Raw genomic sequence first — 19,209 nt, 5'->3', positions numbered from 1 at the left:
ATTTATTAGTTATAGACACAATTTGGAAAGCAAACTCATCCTCTTGCTTCTTTCATCTCTTGGTAACTACAGCAGTGATCTCCCAGATTGAATTCCCATTTCGGCTTCCTCTAGTCTAGTGTGTACTTACTACTTCCAGTGAATTCTCCGAAATAGTGACCTATGTACATGGAGGCATTCAGATTCACTAATTACATATGCAAGCTGTGCTTCCTACTTTGCAGTGCACAGTGGATGGTCTTCCACAAAGCAAGGCTACAAACAAATCAGTCTACAAAAATCAATGGACTCCACGTATGTGTGCAGTGAGTTTGTACACTTTTTTATGCATTTATTACAGTTATGACTACAACACAAAAAGCTTTGAAATATTTTCAGTAAATAAAATCTGTATAAATATGGATATAAATCCGTATAATTAGCGATTGTCCAAAACCAAATTTTTTGGACAAGTAGGATTTGGCCTTGTGTTTTATTCGTCTGTCCCCCAAATGGTATCCCAAAAATAATAAACAAGAGGACACAGATTAAAAACCAAAACATTTTTATTATAAATCTAAGAGCAAAAAAAAAACAATGGAATAGCAAAAACAAATGCAAAAACAACGAAACGTGTCTAAGTGCCACAGATTCCGTGACCAGTGACCACAGGATAGAAAGAAATCATTTTTGTTCTAGTGATCAGTGCCTACAGGATAGAAAGAGATAATTCTACTTAACATAAAACTTCATAAGACAGAGCTACACCAACAAATGCTCTGCACAATAGATCACAAAATTGGTATCCAGCAGATAGATCTATAGAGGCAGTAATATTACAAGCCAGCCATTGAGAAACCACTTTTAAAGAGAATCCATTGACCATGTGGAAATAAGAAAGCCATATTGTGCTGCAAAACATTCAGAGAATACAGCTTTTCAGACAAGCAGATAATTTCAACCCAGCTTTTTATGAGTGGAAGAGTTTTCGGTCACAGACTAGGAAATTCATACTGATTGCTTGCACATGGCTTCATTGTGTAGAGGCTATATTCAGTGATAAATGCATGTCAAAACAACCAACAGATCAAAATATATTTTTTATATATATATGTGCCAATCTGAACATTTTCTTTAATGGTGAATCTTGGTGCCCTCCTTCCTCCCACCCCCTATCGATCAGCACAGAGTCAGTGGTGCTCATAAAGTAGGATATTGTAGGGCAAAAGCTAGAGTCTTGCATGCAATTAAGGCTGCCCATCTATCAAGGAACCACTAGTAGTTCTGACACGTGAACCCAACCGCTGCGTATACATTCTTTTTTACTGTATGCTCAGAATGAATTGACAGGCTGTGAAAGTGTTACTTTAAAGACATTGGTTAGTGTCAGATTGGGTGCATGGGTTTAATTGCAGAATTTGAGAAATCTTTTACAAATGCCAAAATTTATTTTTGCGTTAAATAGAGGATAACAGATGCAAGCTGTGAGAGTCATTTTATTTATTCTGCAGCTACGATGTCACCTAACAGGGTGAAGTTCTGACTTCAAGGCCTCATGCACACTGGATGTTTTTACAGCGGCTGTTTTTGGCATTAGAAGTTTTTTTTATCATCAGCCAGTAAACTATCCAGCATATTATCCTAGGTGTCCATGCACACATAGGCTGTTAGCAGCAGTTTTCGGCAGGGGCGTTTTCTGGCAGGGAAAAAAAAAAAACAGAACTAGTGGGTTTGGAGGCGAGTTTTTCAGCTGTAAAACCGGTCCAACTCTTAAAAAAAAAAAAAAAAAAAAAAACAACAACAAAAAACTTTAAAACGCTAAAAATTGCCAAAAAACGCAGCTATTCTGCATTTATCAATGTTTTTGAGCCATAAGCTTTTGTGCGAGTATAGTTTTGCTAAAAAAAACAAAAAAGTTAATGCTACAGCTGAAAAAAACACTACTGCAAAAAAGCTGAAAAACTTCTACAGCTTTCTACCGGCGTTTGGAGAACGTCCAATGTGCATGAGGCCAAAAAATTCTCCCTCCTGCCCTCAATGTTATAGGTCAGTTTGGGAACAATTTAATTTTGCAGGGCTGTTATAAAGAGGTCAAATCATGACATCCACCAAGGCGACAGTCTGAACCAGAAACGGTTCCCATTACCCTCTTCCGAAAAAAAAAAAAAATTAGGACTGCAATACCCAAGAACCCTACACCAAAAAAAGCTTAAAATCAGTTATTCAAAAAAAAAAAAAATACAGGAGGAAACCAATGATGTTAAAGCTTTAGTAATGCACATGTTCTGCCATGGGCATTGTGCTGCTTTCCGCAGAGTGAGCCCTTATAGGTCAACACACACCTTCCATCTTCGTGCAAATTATCTCATACAGCAAAGTGGAATGTCCAAAGTGCTCTAACCCACAGAAGCCAACAAAAACTCAATCCCCGATCACATGACTGCAGGAAACTCAAATCTGCAGGGCTGTTATTGGCTACTAAAAACTTTCGACATCATCATTAATAGGAAAAGCAGTGGCTCGAAGATTTCAAATAAAGATTAAGACATTGAAGAAAGTGCAAGTTTTACTTCTACTTAAATGCTAACTCCACTTGGAACTGATCATTCAGAATTATATGCGGTTTTTGTATCTCCTAGGAAATCCAACAAAGATAGTCCTCCCAGAGTTCCCATTTTCAACCAACTATCATGACCATTCCATGGATGCACACTGCCTCCTGGATAACTGAATTTCCAACTGCAAAAATCACATTATCATGGCCTTGTGGGAGAGAGACAGACTACTGCATGAAAATATCACTACTGACATCTTATTGAACCAGATGGTGATTCACCCCACTAATACCAATCTAAAATGGACATTTCACTATTCAGTGGAGTGATCAATTAAGTAGTTTAACAGCAAAAGAAAAAAAAAAAATATGCAATACTGCACCAAGCACCCGTTTTGTACTAAATTACAATGCTTTGTCAGAACAGTTTATAAAAATGTGTCTGTCTATGCTAAGCATATTACTGGCAGAAATTCTATAATATACAAGCCAAGTCAGTTCTGCAAATAGACATTTTGATTTGACCCACAGATGTACAGAAGTCATTGTGTTGGCTAAACTGGCCTGTAATCAATGTATTTATCCATTCAGCCCCCTGTAAAAACACAGGCTCACTTCTGTTCCAGTACCAAGGACAATTCTCAGTGGTGTCACATCACAGTAAACAAGGCTCAACGTATAAAATGACCTTCAATGTGTGTAGGTACAGAATACATAGGTCTTAATTGAAGCCGCACATAAGAGAATTCAGCAGACTAAATCATTGTTTCAAGTGCTTTGCTGTGTTTTTGGCTAATAGAGCTGAATAAGAGCTGGGCTAATGAGAAGCAGTGCAGGGGGGGTTAAAAAAAATTCTGTTGGTGCCCACAATCCTAGCGACTTAGCGCAGGCAGTCTACTAGCTGTAAGCTGATACAAAATCACTAGTTCCAAGATCCTAGCGACTTAGCGCAGGCACTCTACTAGCTGTAAGCTGCTACAAAATTACTAGTTCCAAGATCCTAGCGATTCAGCGCAGGCAGCCTTTCTAGATGCATGCGGCTACAAAAATCCCTAATTCGAAGTCTACTGGCCACACAGCACTACAAAATCACTAGTTCGAAGTTCCATGTGACTCAGCATGGCCAGTCTACTAGACGCACAATGTGTCTAAAATCACTAGTTTGTAGCTCCCTGCAACTCAGCACGGGCAGTCTAATGGACACATGCCGCTATGATGTGATTAGTTGATAGTTACCAGGAACGAGGAATACTTTTTCAAAACAAAATCCGCTAGGTTTAGGCAACTAGTAATATTTAAAAGTTGGAATTTCATGCTGATCAAGGAGCCATGAAAACAAAAATAGGGGGCAGATGTATAGTTTGATATGGTGCAATTTCCAAAGCTGGATGTGCCTGTATAATAGCAAAGTCGGCATACTAAGGATTAGTATAACAAGTACTTCTCAATGGTGGAAACCTAGCCTATAAGAAATCACTTGCTTTCCATGCTATGATTGTTACTTAATTACTAATTAACAGCCAGTGCCCAAGCTGCAGATGAGCAGCTACTGAGCAACTTGCATCAAATACTGGCTGGCTGCATCAGGCAGATATCTCCAAGATGATCAGCAATCAGACAACCGCACATCCCTTTACATACTGGTGCAATCTCAGAACATCAGAGCCCAACCACAAGCGAAGTTCAAGATTGGACCTTGCCCTTTACAGGGCTCATTTTGCCACAGCACACATGTATATTCAGCAGCTGGCACTGCTAACGGGCCTGCCAGTGGTTTACCAACTGTCAGCAGGTGAACATATGATTGTATCCTTTGCTTGCTCTACAGATCCAAGTGAATGACTTGCTGCTGGATATTTAAGTTTGCACTTTGCGAGCATCATTTGTGAAGACTTTGGTCACCTCTAATCTTGAAATTGAATTTTTGCCAGTCTGTAGCCTACCAGCAGGCCACCCCAGCTAAATCTCTGCACGTCAACATTTTCTAAACTGAACTCTGTTCAGAGGCCTTGTAAGTATCTGCATTCATCAACAGAGCAGGCATTATGCCGATTTAAGGCCATGATATATTCCTTTAAATCTTTATTCCCTGAGAGAAAAAAAAAAACAAACATTCACAATATAGAATGTCAGACAGACATACTACATACGAGAGACAAAGAACAAGCCAACAAGCCATGGGCTCACGGCTTCAGTGCCGAGGACAGACAAACAGGCAACTCATGTCATGTATGCGGGGCAGTGAACGCTGTAGCAATAGAAAAGCCCAGACATTGGGGAAAGTTGTAATAAATTAAACACTGAACAAATAAGAAGGCCACAGGCCAGCGCATGCACACGCTATGGATGTAGAAGTCATCGTCACTTTTCAGTCACAGATCACTGCTGTTTGAATCCGTCCTTGAAGTGCTAGAATAAAATACAGAAATAAACAGTATTAGCATGCAGCATCAACAAAGCAATACATCAAGAATACACAAAAATTAGACAAATCCAATATGATTCGTTACCTTTACGGGAAAAGATTTGTTTTAAGCAACATGGCCACCAATCTTCTGCCAATGGGTCTACATATCCTGCTTGTCTGGTCAAACTGCACCATATCCACCACTAGAGGGTGCTATCTGGAGGCATAACGCGCCCCTTTAGGCCCAGTTCACACTGTCACGACTTTGTAGCAGACATCCCAGCGCGACTTCGGCATGACTTGCATATGACTTCTTTACCAGAACTCAATGCAAGTCATACTGAAGTTGGACCAAAAGTAGTGCAGGAACCTATTTCTAAGTTAGAGACAAGTACAATGGAACCATTCCAATGGGAGCAACTTATGGGGTGCAACATGTGCTCTCAAAGTCAGGGAGCATGTCGCACCAGTGTGAACCGGGCCTAACAGGGAGCAGGGAGTGCACATGGAGCCAGGAAGCTGCAGACCATGCTGCTTTAAGTGGTTATAAACTCAAACGCAAACATACTAAATTGTAGATTATAATCTTAGATGTGATGGCTGCTGTAGTTTTATTTGTTTAGGCTTTCTTTCTTCTAGTGATCCAGCCAGTAAATGTTTTTCAAAAGAACAAGCTCTCCAGCAAAATATATCAGTTACAGAGATGAGAAAAACCATTTACCACTAGCAGGAGTACAATGATTTGCTGTAATTGCTTATAAAGTATCAGCTGGGGTTTGGCTTCAATTTGTTAGATGTACTAGCAGATTTAAATACACTAATACACCCTCCAACCCCCAGATGGACAAACCTGCCATCCAAAGCTACCCACTTGTGCTCATTCATACAGAGTGGGGGCATGTCAATAGAAGAGGTTTATTACTGGATGGACCACCAGGTGAAAACAGAGGGGGAAAAAAAGCCTAAGAAAATGAATGCAGCCAACACATCTTCTGATTGTTAAAGCTGCACTATTCCATTTTTGGTTTTGGGTTTATTACCACTTCAAGGAGAACTTCAATTCAGGAAAGGAAGCTCTTACTAGAAATCTTTTCAGGAGGCAATGAAGGAAAGTAGAATTGTGTAGATAATACTGAAAGGGAAGTTAGATTTAAGTGTTTGTTACCCCAACATTTTATATTCCTGATATGTGCCTGCTGTACCATGTACTTTCATGAGAAAGTCTCCTGTTCTCTTTGTATTGCTTCCTTTGTGTGAAATTCCTGGTGCTCCTGCCAGCCCCTCTGCTTTCCTATTAAAAACTGACCACACTAAGCAGAACGCACCGTGGTCAGTTCTCCAGCTATGCTCAGTATGCTCTCCTCCAATGATCAGACTTGTCCTCTGCTGCACAGCCATTCACTCACTAGGAAGCTCAGTGTGCTGCTGCTTCTCCTCCCCCAGCTCTTATGCAGTTGAGAACAGAAGGAATGTGATCACTTATAAAAAAGGGAAAAAGGGTATTTTTTTTTTTTTTTATCTATACAAAAATGTTTTGCCTTTCATATCCATTTCAAACTGAATAGGTTGATTTACAAGGTGATCATTTACAATCACTTTTTGCACAAATATGCAAAATGCAGGGATTCTTTATTGAACTAAACAGGTCCTGAGAGAAATTCAAGGCTTGCCATTGTGGTAATCCTTCAGAAAACAGAACAAAGTACAGCAGCTTCTACATAAAGGTTTGTGAATAGTATTTATGCCAGGAAACATTTAAAGCACAACATTACTTTTGTAGTAATTTTATATTAGAAAGAATTAAAAAAATGAATTATTATAATAATAATAATAATAATAATGGATTTATTTTGCGTCAACTGTTCTATACAATGCTCAAAAAAAATGAAAGGAACACTTTTTAATCAGAGTACAGCATCAAGTCAGTTAAACTCCTGGGGTATAGAGCTGGTCAGTTAAGTAGCAGAGTTGGTTGTTAATCAGTTTCAGCTGCTTTGGTGTTAATGAAATTAACAGGTGCACTAGATGGGCAACAATGAGACAACCCCCAAAACAGGATTGGAAGCCACTTAAATATTTTTTTCCCCTACTCATTTTTTCTGAACATTTTTCACTAGTTTTGCATTTGGCTAGGGTCAGTGTCACTACTGGAAGCATGAGGCGATACCTGGACCCTATAAATGTCACACAGACAGTCCAACTCCTCCAGGATGGCACATCAATACGTGCCATTGCCAGAAGGTTTGCTGTGTCTCCTAGTCTCAAGAGCATGGAGGAGATTCCAGGGGACGAGCAGTTACTCTAGGAGAGCTGGACAGGGCTGTAGAAGGTCCTTAACCCATCAGTAGGACCGGTATTTTGTTCCTTAGTGCAAGAAGGAACAGGATGAACCCTGCCAGAGCCCTACATAATGACCTCCAGCAGGCCACTGGTGTGAATGTCTCTGACCAAACAATCAGAAACAGACTTCATGAGAGTGACCTGAGGACCTGACGTTCTTTAGTGGGCCCTGTGCTCACTGCCCAGCACCATGAAGCTCGATTGACATTTGCCATTGAACACCAGAATTGGCAGGTCCACCAATAGCGCCCTGCGCTTTTCACAGATGAGCCGATTCACCCTGAGCACATGTGATAGATATGAAAGGGTCTGGAGAAGCCGTGGAGAACGTTATGCTGCCTGTAACATCGTTCAGCACCACCAGTTTGGTGGTGGGTCAGTGATGGTCTGGGGGGGGGGCGGGGCATAATCATGGAGGGACGCACAGACAGGCTACACAATGCCATTAGGAATCGGGATGAAATCCTTTGACCTATTGTCAGACCCTACGCTGGTTCAGTGGGTTCCTCCTGATGCCGGCCTTATGTGGTGAGAGTATGCAGCCAGTTCCTGGAGAATGAAGGAATTGATACCATTGAATGTCCCCCCATGCTCGCCTGACCTAAATCCAATAAAACACCTCTGGGACATTATGTTTCAGTCCACCCGACGCTGACAGGTTGCACCTCAGTCTGTTCAGGAGCTCAGTGATGCCCTGGTCCAGATCTGGGAGGAAATACCCCAGCACACCATTCATCGTCCCATTAGGAGCATGCCCCGACATGGTCAGGAATGCACACAAGCATGTGGGGGCCATACAAACTACTGAGTACCATTTTGAGTTGCTGCAATGAAATATCAGAAAAATGGAATAGCCTGCTGCATAATTTTTTTTTACTTTGATTTTGTGGGGGTGTTGGAGTACAGCCCTCTGTAGGGTGATTTGATATTTTTCATCAAATGATGTGGCATCCTTTTGTTCCTAACACATTACCCCAGTCCATATCAGTATAGATATCCAGCATGAGATTTTTCTCCATTGAGAGATCTGATGTGTTTTCAAAGTGTTCCTTGAATTTTTTTGAGATGGAGAGATAGATAGATATAAAATGTATCTATCTATCTATCTATCTATCTATCTATCTATATCTCTATTTAAATCTATCTATCTATCTATCTATATCTCTATCTAAATCTATCTATCTATCTATCTCTATATCTATATATCTAAAATGTATCTATCTATCTATCTCTCTCTAATTATATATATACACACGTTTTTTTTTTATACTGTACACACAAACACCTGGAGTGATTGGAAAGAATAGAAATCCCGCAGGTCAGATATAGTGAAAGAGCTCCATCTGGTGGACAAACTAGCTACAGCGGCCTTCCCCTTGGGAAAAGTGCAAATTATTTATCATAGTTCCTATACTGCGTGAAAATGTATGAACCAAATGAAAAAGAGAACCCTGGGCATAAAAAAAAAAAAAAAAAAAACCAACAACAAAAATATGAAATTCTTAAATAGCAACTTGTGTTAGAAGCTAGTTTATAGACTACACGAGAACCTTGCAAAATTAGGATTTTTTTTCTTTTCATAACACCTATACGTACATACATACATACATACATACATACACAGTGCCTTGAAAAAGTATTCACACCCCTTGAACTTTTCCACATTTTGTAGGAATTTTGAAAACCATTTATCATTTTCCTTCCACTTCACAATTATGTGCCACTTTGTGTTGGTCTATCACATAAAATCCCAATAAAATACATTTATGATATTTGGTTGTAACATGACAAAAAGTGGAAAATTGCAAGGGGTAGGAATACTTCAACAGACTGTATAAACACACACACTAAATTTATTTATATATATATATATATATATATATATATATATATATATATATATATATATATATATATATATATATATATATATATATATATATATATATATATTTTTTTTTTTAAATTTAAGAACACTGTAAACACAGCCCATTACCTCGACTATGTCTGAAGGCCAAAGCCAGTGTCAATATTCTGTTTATATTACGCCTGTAAGTAGTCCATACTATATTGTGCTGTAATATATGTTTATAGACCAGGATTGAAAAGAGCAAGGAGGAAATCTGCTCCACATACCAGTTTACTTGCAATGTAAGGAACTACAGCACTTTGAAAAAAAAAAATGCACATCTAGAGGGATCCCAGATAATGTTCATTCCCTTTGATCTTGTCTAAACCATGCTGCCCTCTACACTGTATAGTGTAGACTTCAGACAGGTTACTTAAAAGCAGTGTGATGTTTTAGGTCTGGTCTGGGCTTGTGAAAACAGATGCGCAATACAAATAGAAAAAAATATCCAACTAATATCCTGGTTGTTAAAATTTGCCTAATGATATATCAGGGAGAGTAAGGATATATTTTTTCCTCTACAATTAATTTTTACATATTTAAATAGTGGTCATGCAAATGGGTTTTCTGTATGTATACAGGGGTAGTTCTGTTGCTTTTACCATATAGAAGCTGCCTTCCTCCTTGGTGGAAGTGCTGTACAGTGATAGTGCGCTTTGCCAAGTTTCTTGATGCAAGTCTTTTCGAATAGCTGAGATCAGCAGCCATCCAGCCAGCACTGCTGACTAGATTTGTTCAATGTGCAGACAGTCCATACACAAAGCATTAACAATATGTATATAAAAACATTTTTAGTAACTAAACATGCATACTAAAAATACACAAAAATCTTCTATGAAGACACTGTAAAATACCTGTATCTGTGAAGAGGCTGCTGGTTGGCAGGAAGGGTGATGGGCAGTGACTTTCCAATGCTTCTTGTGACATCGCTTGGTGGTGTCTTAAGGAGTTTGGATTGAGGTGACTTTGTTTGGATTATATGGGATTCCTGTTCATGACCTGAAACATAAGAATGCAACCATAAAAACAGTCTGCATACAACTGCTAAAAAAATCTGCAAGCAAGAAGAAAGTCGTTGACGAAATAGAAATTTACTTTATAGCTTCATGGCACAACAAAAAGGCAAGCTTGTATTATTTACAACCCCAATACCAAAAAATTGGAGACACTGTAAAATCTACATAATTAATTTCAAAATTACTTTTTTTTTTTTTTTTAATGGCAGCAACACATCTGAAAAAAACAGAGCAACAAAAATTTGGAAAAAAAAAAAAAAAAAAAAGGAAGAGCTAGAAGAACATTCTAACACAATGGTGCTTACAGAGGGTGCAGAGAAGCTTACATTACCTATATGTGATATAAGCCCACATTCTTTAGATTGTTTTGGTTTTTGGTTTATGGAAGGAAATTGAAACATCTAAAAAGAATATATATATATTTTTTTTTTTTTTTTTTTTCTGTCTGCCTGTTTTGTTCTGTTGTATCAGTATAGGACATTGCCATGTTTAAAAAGGTTTCTATTTTAAACAGGCATCACAGAAATCGCTCTACAACAGTTGTTGGCTGTCTACAGCTCCTGCAAGGCAGTAGGCAAAATGTAAAAGTTTTTCACTGTATAACAAATACTTAAAAGCATTATTATGCAAAAGACAATTTAATTAGTCCGATACCTGGCACACAGCAGGCTCAGTGTGCTTTTGAGTTCTTTATGGATTTGGAAATAAGCCTCTAAGTTCATCCTCACACCCCATATTTAGGGGGTATTACAGATTTCCACACATACATACATATATATATATATATATAAATAATACACACACACACACACACACACACGTTATATAGCTCTCTCTCTATCTATCTATATCATGCTATGTTCAGCATTAGACTGCTCCTTCACCCCGACCCACCCCCCCCCCCCCCCACCTTGTGACGGCGAGCTGGGTATCTTCTCCCTGCACTCATTGTCACAATTCAAAGAGGATGCCGGCCGTGCGGTGCTCTGCCTGCATGGTAACATCACCGATTTACAAATCGGTGAATCAATGGACTTAAAGTATTGACAACCTTTGCAGCTGTCAGCTTGTAGTTCTCAAACTACCAGGGCCCTGTTGAGCACTCTAGGGAGTTCATTGAGCTTCCTGTCAGAGTATCCTATTCTGTATCAGAGGTACAGGCAGACACCTACACAGAGTCTGCAGGACCATGACCTTACACCCATGACTTGATCGTGGTTGCAATGATTTCCAGGCTCCTAACAGCAAACAATAAATGCATCTTTTATTTAACTGCAAATAAAAAAATGTGCATTTAATATTTTTTTGTGCAGATGAACTTGTCCTTTAAGAACTGGTAAGGTGGATTGTAATCTTTTTTGCGGTCTCCGTAGTGTGTACGAGGTACTTTTTATACTGGGACACCATCATGTTTGTATACATACACGGTTATACTTTGGGTTGCTTACATTGTGTTAACACATCTAATAAAAGTGTGCTCTACATATCACTGAAGTACGGTTTCTTTATTGCATTCTTCATCCATCAGTATTCAGCTTCATAGAGATTAGCACACTCATATCACTCCGTTATGTTATTGACTCATATGACCCTTTTTCAAGCTGTGGCTGCACTAGAAGTTTCCTGACAAGCAGTGTAGACGTTAAAATAATTGCATGTGGTTCAGCTTTTCTCCTGGCCAGTCATGCACAGGAAAGGAAAGCTCTAATGTTTTGTGAACGATAACACTGGATCCAGCTTCTGCTTGGTATGTTGCGTTAGTGGTAGTCTTTCTCTTACGTCCTCCGACAGTCGCCGCCACCTCCAAGTCATCACTGTTGGGTATTGACTTCAGTCAATACCCAACAGTGATGACTTAGAGGTGGCGGCAACTGTCGGAGGACTCAGAGAAAAGAATTTTACAGGTAAGATTTTACAAAAATTAAACACACCCCATAAGATTCGGAGATGAAATTTAAACCTTACTTGAAAAGGCACTTTGAGGTTGGCAGTACTCGGCACTCTTGCGATCACAAAACAAGGACATATTTAGGAACTGGTGTTTTAACCACATTGCTCTGTCCTCTTCGAATGCTTTTTTCTAGAGGACAAACATAAAATATAATAAAAAAAAAATCTATTTACCTCTGCAGAACACATCTACCAGATTACCATGCAAACAAAATTGGGTGCCATCTGGTGGCCAGTTTTGAGTAGCAGCTTTGATATGAACTCACCTCGTGTCCCAGACGGATGGCAGCTTCAGTAAAATTCTGTCTCTCTTTTTCAAAATTCTTTTTTTGCTCATTAAATAATCTCCATTCTTCCTGGAGACGCTCCTGGTCCTCAAGGAGGTAGCAGTCCTGGAGGAGGGCAGATGTATCTTCATCATTTCCTACAATGATTTGCTGCTGCAAAACAACAATGGTGTTAATTCCCCTTTGACATTTAGCATCAGAATGACAAATCAGATCCTGATTGACCTTTTAACAAAATGTCTGAAAACCCAAATCCAGGCAAAAAACTTTTTTTGGATATGTTGGGGGAGCGTAAGCCTCTGAGGCTTTCAATCTTATCTGTATAAGTAAAACACACGTTTAGTAACTTGTGCAAGGATTACAACATTTTACTCTTTTTGCCATCACTGCCTTCTATTCCTGGTGACAAAAGTTTTAAAAAAATGTACCTTACCCACTAAGAAAAAACAAACAAAAAAAACACAACCACCATAAAAAGAGTAGGGGCTCTTTCACACGGCTGCTCCGTTTGTCCTTATATCACCCCATCCGTTTGCGGGTGATATACGGACATAATGCTTGTCAATGGGATTGTGGATGTCAGCGGATGACCATCCGCTGACATCCGATTTGTGTCCTTTCAGTTCTGTTCCGTTTTTTGGAACGGAACAGAACCCTATTTTTCTTCCGTTAAAGAAACGGAACGGATGCAAAAATGGGATGTCAGCGGTGTCATCCGCTGACATCCGCAATCCCCATAGACATACATTATGTCCGTATATCATCCGCAAACGGATGGGATGATATGCGGACATACGGAGCGGATGACACAAGTGTCATCCGTGTCCGTCAAAAAAGAAAAAAAAGTGCCGCAGCGGAAGAAGAAATCGGAGCGGCCGTGTAAAAGAGCCCTAACAGCTAAGAATCATCTAACTTTCCTCGAGTTTAGGTTTTATTATGAAGGAAAGAACAGTGAGTCAGGAATTAAAAGTTGGAGGTTAGAAAAAAAACAAACATCCATACTCACCTAGGTGCATGCAGCATCGATCCAATGCTGCATCCGTCCTCTGCCCCCTCCAAACCCAAGAGCTGAGCAATCAAAGACTGCTGATCTTGCAGTTCTCGGTCTTCAGAGCAGAGAGCCCGGACGATCAGTCACCAGCTCTCTGCTCCTTCAGCGGTCTCTGGAGAGATTGGGCTGTGGGAGCAGCTGGCTCAGCCTACTAGCGGCACACTAAGAGGTGGAGCCAGTTGGCGGTCCAGGCATCTGGGTGGACCCCGACATTAAATTTGGGATCTCTCCAGAGTCTGGACCAGCTTTAGCCTGCTGTTTGAATACGGGTCACAAGAGTGCAGAAGAGAGTGTTCGACCAAAAGAGCTTTGGCCCTGCTTCTCCTTTAAAGCAGAACTCAAAGTAAAAAGGGAAAAAAAAAAAAGAAGAAGAAATGCATATAAAGGAGCGGTTTTGGTATTCGCTTTTCTCTGCCACTGTCACTTCTGTCCCAACTTACAGTGAAATGAGAAAACAGACTAATCTCTGCTTGTCACTCTGCTCTCTTCTAAGAGCATTTCCCTTTGTCATCACATAAGCCCTGCAGCACAACTATCTAGCCCAGCCTCTCTCAACATTTTCAACAGTGAGAAACTCTTGAAATAACTTTTTGGCTTCAGGGAACCGCTGCCAATAAATATTAGGTTTACAGCTCATAGTACATTAGTGTGAAGGTCAGTAGAAAGGATGCTCCTTACATTTGTGGTCAAGAATTCCCCCCTTACAGATAGCGAAAAAGATCACTGGCATCAGTGCTTACTCATCCGAGAGGCAGAAATTGCTTATTGCTGAAGGAACCCCTAGGGTTTCACGAAAGCCTGGTTGAGCCAAATCAAAAAGGACTTCAACAGTAATACATAGTTAATTATAAAATGATAATCCTACAACTTGATAGGAAGTATTGAGTCGCTACTAAGCCTAGATTGCACTGTGCACATGACTCATGTTTGTAGACATTTATAAACACCGGTAGTTCTATTTACTGATCATAAAAGGGAAGGTAAAAAAAGAGCTAACATGCCACAACTACCACAAGTCTCTAGATGGCAGCACTGCACCACTAAATCAAAAAGTATGCAGTCTGTAACTCACTCTTCCCAATATAATCAGTAGTATTTATTATCTTGATTATATTTAGATTTGTCTAATTTAGAGCTCATGATTACAATTAGCTGGGATTGCACACAGCATGACTCTTTTCAGATTAGACCGTTATGAGAAAATCTGAAAAATGAAATTAAAATCAAAATGCTAGTCAAAGATGCTCCCAATTCGATCGTTGCAAATCAGCATTTAAATAAATACCTGCAAAAGATGCTGCTGGTTCTTGATGGTTTCCCTGCACTCTTGGATTTCATTTTTCAGTCGTTCCAACTCCCTCTCATGCTCTTCCCTGGCAATCGACCCCTTACGGTCTGGTGATGCCACACGTACTTGGGCAGCTGGAAACAGGGTTATACACAGGTGAATAGGGAACAGGAGGAACCGTGAGCAAACTGTAATAAAGCTGACAGAAAGGCCCACCTTGGTTGTCCAGCCTTTCCACGTGGCTTTTCAGTATCCGCCATTGCTGACGAATACTTTTCACCAGCTGCTCTCTGGCTGCCTCACATGATAATTCTGACAGGTGCTCTTTACTAGAGTCTGCTGGATCTTCCTCATTATCTGAAAGTGCCTGGCATGGGGAAAAAAAAAAGGAAGCGTCAAATGATGCAGGCAGTATAGACTTCACCCAATATATCAGGGTGTATAAACTATAGCCAGATGGCAAATTGTATTCGTTTAAATTTTCCTTGTCTCTTACAATGGAGTTGGTTTCCAGTCCAAGTAAAGAATGTCAGGTTTTCGGGAACTTTTAGCTGGTGTGGTGGGTACAGGGCTGGCTAAGGAGAGAAGGAATTCTACACAAAGCCTATTGGGATTATGATCACATGCAAAACTAAACAGGGAAAGTGTGACTCCAGACCTGTATCTAGCTCCATAGTAAATTACAACATTTCTTGTTAAACTTCCGGTTATCTACAAACCCTGTACACAATGGTTTAAGACAGCTGGTGCAATGCAAATACACACACACACGAGAAACGACTGTCGGGAGCTATGCAACAGAGAGCGGCGTAAACAAGGAGAAGCATATAAGTTACTTAAAGCAGTATTAAACCCAAAAACAAAAATATTGCAGTTTACTAATGCTCAAATGTGGCGATTGCATTTTATTTTTAGGCCCCCCCCCCTTTTTTTTTTCACCTGGTGATCTGGCCAGAAACACTTTGGGTCTTAAGGTGTCTTAGAGGCACAACAGAGACATCCTTAGAGAGCAGCATTGCCAATTGGGAAGAAGGTAGCGTTCGATGCACTAGCAGATTCAGATGAATTGGGCTAAAAATGTAACCACTTCTAGACTGGAAGGTTTTACCCCCTTAATGGCCAGGCCATTTTTTGCGATACGACACTGCGCTATTTTAACTGACAACTGCGCAGTCGTGCGACGCTGTACCCCAAAAAAATTGTCCTTTTTTCCCCCCACAAATAGGAGCTTTCTTTTGGTGGTATTTGATCACCTCAGCGGTTCTTATTTTTTGCGCTATAAACAAAAAAGAGCAACAATTCTGAAAAAAAAAAAAAAAAAATGTATGTATGTATGTATGTATGTATGTATGTATGTATGTATGTATGTATGTATGTATGTATGTATGTACACACATTTTATTATATATATATATATATATATATATATATATATATATATATATATATATATATATATATATATGATATGTAAGATATGCAAGATCGATAGATGGATGGATATATTATATATATCTCCATCCATCCATCGATCTTACTTTCTGCTATGGAAACAGCCAATAAAAAAAGAAAATCAAAATGGTTTCATAATTTCAGGCCAATATGTATTCCACTACATAAAAAAAAAAAAATCCCAATAAGTGTATATTGATTGGTTTGCACAAACGTTATTGCATCTACAAACTAGGGGATAGATTTATGGCATTTTTATTTTTTACTAGTAATGGCGGCGATCAGCGATTTTTAGCAGGACTGCGACACTGCAGTGGACAGATCGGACACCTAACACTTGAGGGGACCAGTAACATTACTACAGTAATCCGTGTTACTGTACTAATGACACTGGCAGGGAAGAGGTTAACACCAGGGGCGATCAAAGGGTTAAGTGTGTCCCTGGGGGGTGCTTTCTAACTGTTTTGGGGAAGGACTCAGTAGGATGAACAGAGAACTATTGGTGTTCCTGAATAGCAGGAACACAGAATCCATGTTCATCTGTGACAGAACCGCGGTCTGACTTGTTTACATAGGCAGACTGCCATTCTGTCTCTATGGGGAGCGATCGCAGGTGGCCGGTGGACACTGCGTCCGCCAAACCCGTTGATTGGCTCCTCCTCTGGCCAATCAGCACGTGCCCCCACTGGTCATTGCACAAAACGACATACAGGTACGTCATTTTGTGCAATAGAGCCAACCTGCCGCAGTATATGTACTGCTGGCAGTTGGCAAGTGGTTAAAGCGGAACTCCAGCTAAAAGATGTGAGCAGTTACAGAAGCAATTTGTTCCTTTTGGGATTAAGATTTTACATAAATAATAAAAGCAGATCATTGTAAGCATCCCTGTCATTGTGCATTTTATCTAAACCCTATAACTGCCACTTGTGCTGGACAGCTTGTTCTGTTAAGAGAAACTATAGTGCCCTTCAGTTCAGCGACATCTGAGCGGCCAGCTTCCAATCGCCAACCACTTTCATTGGCCAGGCCCACATGACGTCAATCCTAAGTATGGGAGCTCAGTCAGCTTTGGCATTGCTGAAATTCTACAGTGAGCTGCGCATGTGCAGCTCACTGTACAGGGGCAGGCAGGCAGGTAGGGAACTTTAATGCAAAAGAGATAAAGCATGTCTCTTCTGCATTAAAAATCCTGCCAATCTCCACCCATTTTTTTTTTTTTTACATAAAGTTCCATTTTAAAGCAAGTTCCAAAATAACAGACTTGCCAAAGTAAAGTCAGAAGGTTTTTTTATCTTCATGCATTCTATGCATGGAGATAAAAAGCCTTCTGTGTTCAGAAGCCCCCTCATACCCCCTAACACTTATCTGAACCCACCTCTATCCAGCAATGTTGCAAGAGTGTCTCAGCTGCCTGAGGACTCTCCCTCCTCAGTGGCCGAGATGGCAGCACCATTGGCTCTCACAGTGAGCCAATGAGGAAAGAGGGGGCGGAGCAAGTTCAGCTCGGGTGCCCCCATATTAAACTGCTTGCTGTGGGGGCACCCAACAGGAGGAAGGGGCCAGGAGCACAGAAGAGGGACCCAAGAGGAGGAGGATCCGGGCCACTCTGTGCAAAACCAATTGCAAAGAGCAGGTTAGTATAAGGTTTTTTTTTTTTTTTTTTTTTTTAAATAAAGACTAAACACTATTGTATCCACTATAAAAAATCAAAGCATTGGTAAGCTGCAGACACTACCACAGGGGAGCAGGTCACATGCTCCTCTAGAACAATGTGTTGGTTATTCTCCCCAGCTGTGGAGGATCACAGAGCATGAGCAAGGTGACAGTGGGGTTAATTTACTAAAACTGGAGCGTGCAAAACCTGGTGCAGCTCTGCATGGCAGCCAATTAGCTTCTACCCTTAGCTTGTTCAATTAAGCTTTGACAAAAAAAAAGTTCTGGAAGCTGATTGGTTTCTATGCAGAGCTGAACCAGATTTTTCACTTTCCAGTTTTAGTAAATCATCTTCTGGTTCTTAAAAAGAACCTTTAAAACCCCAATTCATGATCATGAAGAAAATGGAAGTAGAGGGAGTGCAGAATTATTAGGCAAATGAGTATTTTTGAGGATAAATTTTATTATTGAACAACAACCATGTTCTCAATGAACCCAAAAAACTCAATATCAAAGCTGACTATTTTTGGAAGTAGTTTTTAGTTTTAGCTATTTTAGGGGGATATCTGTGTGTGCAGGTGACTATTACTGTGCATAGTTATTAGGCAACTTAACAAAAATCAAATATACAGTATACCCAATTCAATTATTTATTTTTACCAGTGAAACCAATATAACATCTCAACATTCACAAATATACATTTCTGACATTCAAAAACAAAAACAAATCAGTGACCAATATAGCCACCTTTCTTTGCAAGGACACTCAAAAGCCTGCCATCCATGGATTCTGTCAGTGTTTTGATCTGTTCACCATCAACATTGCGTGCAGCAGCAACCACAGCCTCCCAGACAGTGTTCAGAGAGGTGTACTGTTTTCCCTCCTTGTAAATCTCACATTTGATGATGGACCACAGGTTCTCAATGGGGTTCAGATCAGGTGAACAAGGAGGCCATGTCATTAGCTTTTCTTCTTTTATACCCTTTCTTGCCAGCCACGCTGTGGAGTACTTGGACGCGTGAGATGGAGCATTGTCCTGCATGAAAATCATGTTTTTCTTGAAGGATGCAGACTTCTTCCTGTACCACTGCTTGAAGAAGGTGTCTTCCAGAAACTGGCAGTAGGACTGGGAGTTGAGCTTGACTCCATCCTCAACCCGAAAAGGCCCCACAAGCTCATCTTTGATGATACCAGCCCAAACCAGTACTCCACCTCCACCTTGCTGGCGTCTGAGTCGGACTGGAGCTATCTGCCCTTTACCAATCCAGCCACGGGCCCATCCATCTGGCCCATCAAGACTCACTCTCAAGATATTTCTTGGC

General features: G+C 40.2%; 1 protein-coding gene across 2 annotated transcripts in view; it reads right to left on the bottom strand.

Moving 5' to 3' along the window:
• Nucleotides 1-4,454: 4,454 nt before the first annotated feature.
• SSX2IP (SSX family member 2 interacting protein) overlaps nt 4,455-19,209 on the bottom strand; it is a 53,815-nt gene continuing 39,060 nt past the window's right edge. Inside the window, exons 9-14 of one of the 2 annotated variants that reach the window (XM_082264754.1) lie at nt 14,998-15,148; nt 14,779-14,915; nt 12,422-12,595; nt 12,171-12,285; nt 10,044-10,188; nt 4,455-4,942 (exon numbers count right to left, since the gene is read on the bottom strand). In XM_082264754.1, coding sequence (XP_082120880.1) covers nt 4,906-4,942; nt 10,044-10,188; nt 12,171-12,285; nt 12,422-12,595; nt 14,779-14,915; nt 14,998-15,148 — 759 coding nt within the window. In that variant the 3' untranslated portion in view covers nt 4,455-4,905. The remainder of the gene's footprint in view (nt 4,943-10,043; nt 10,189-12,170; nt 12,286-12,421; nt 12,596-14,778; nt 14,916-14,997; nt 15,149-19,209) is intronic. The other variant, XM_082264755.1, reaches the window with a different exon arrangement.

Source organism: Pelophylax lessonae (assembly GCF_965119305.1).
Source record: "Pelophylax lessonae genome assembly, chromosome: 8".
Classification (NCBI taxonomy): domain Eukaryota; kingdom Metazoa; phylum Chordata; class Amphibia; order Anura; family Ranidae; genus Pelophylax; species Pelophylax lessonae.
The sequence above is the reverse complement of the archived record's forward strand: the minus strand, read 5'-3'. Positions and strand labels throughout refer to the sequence as shown.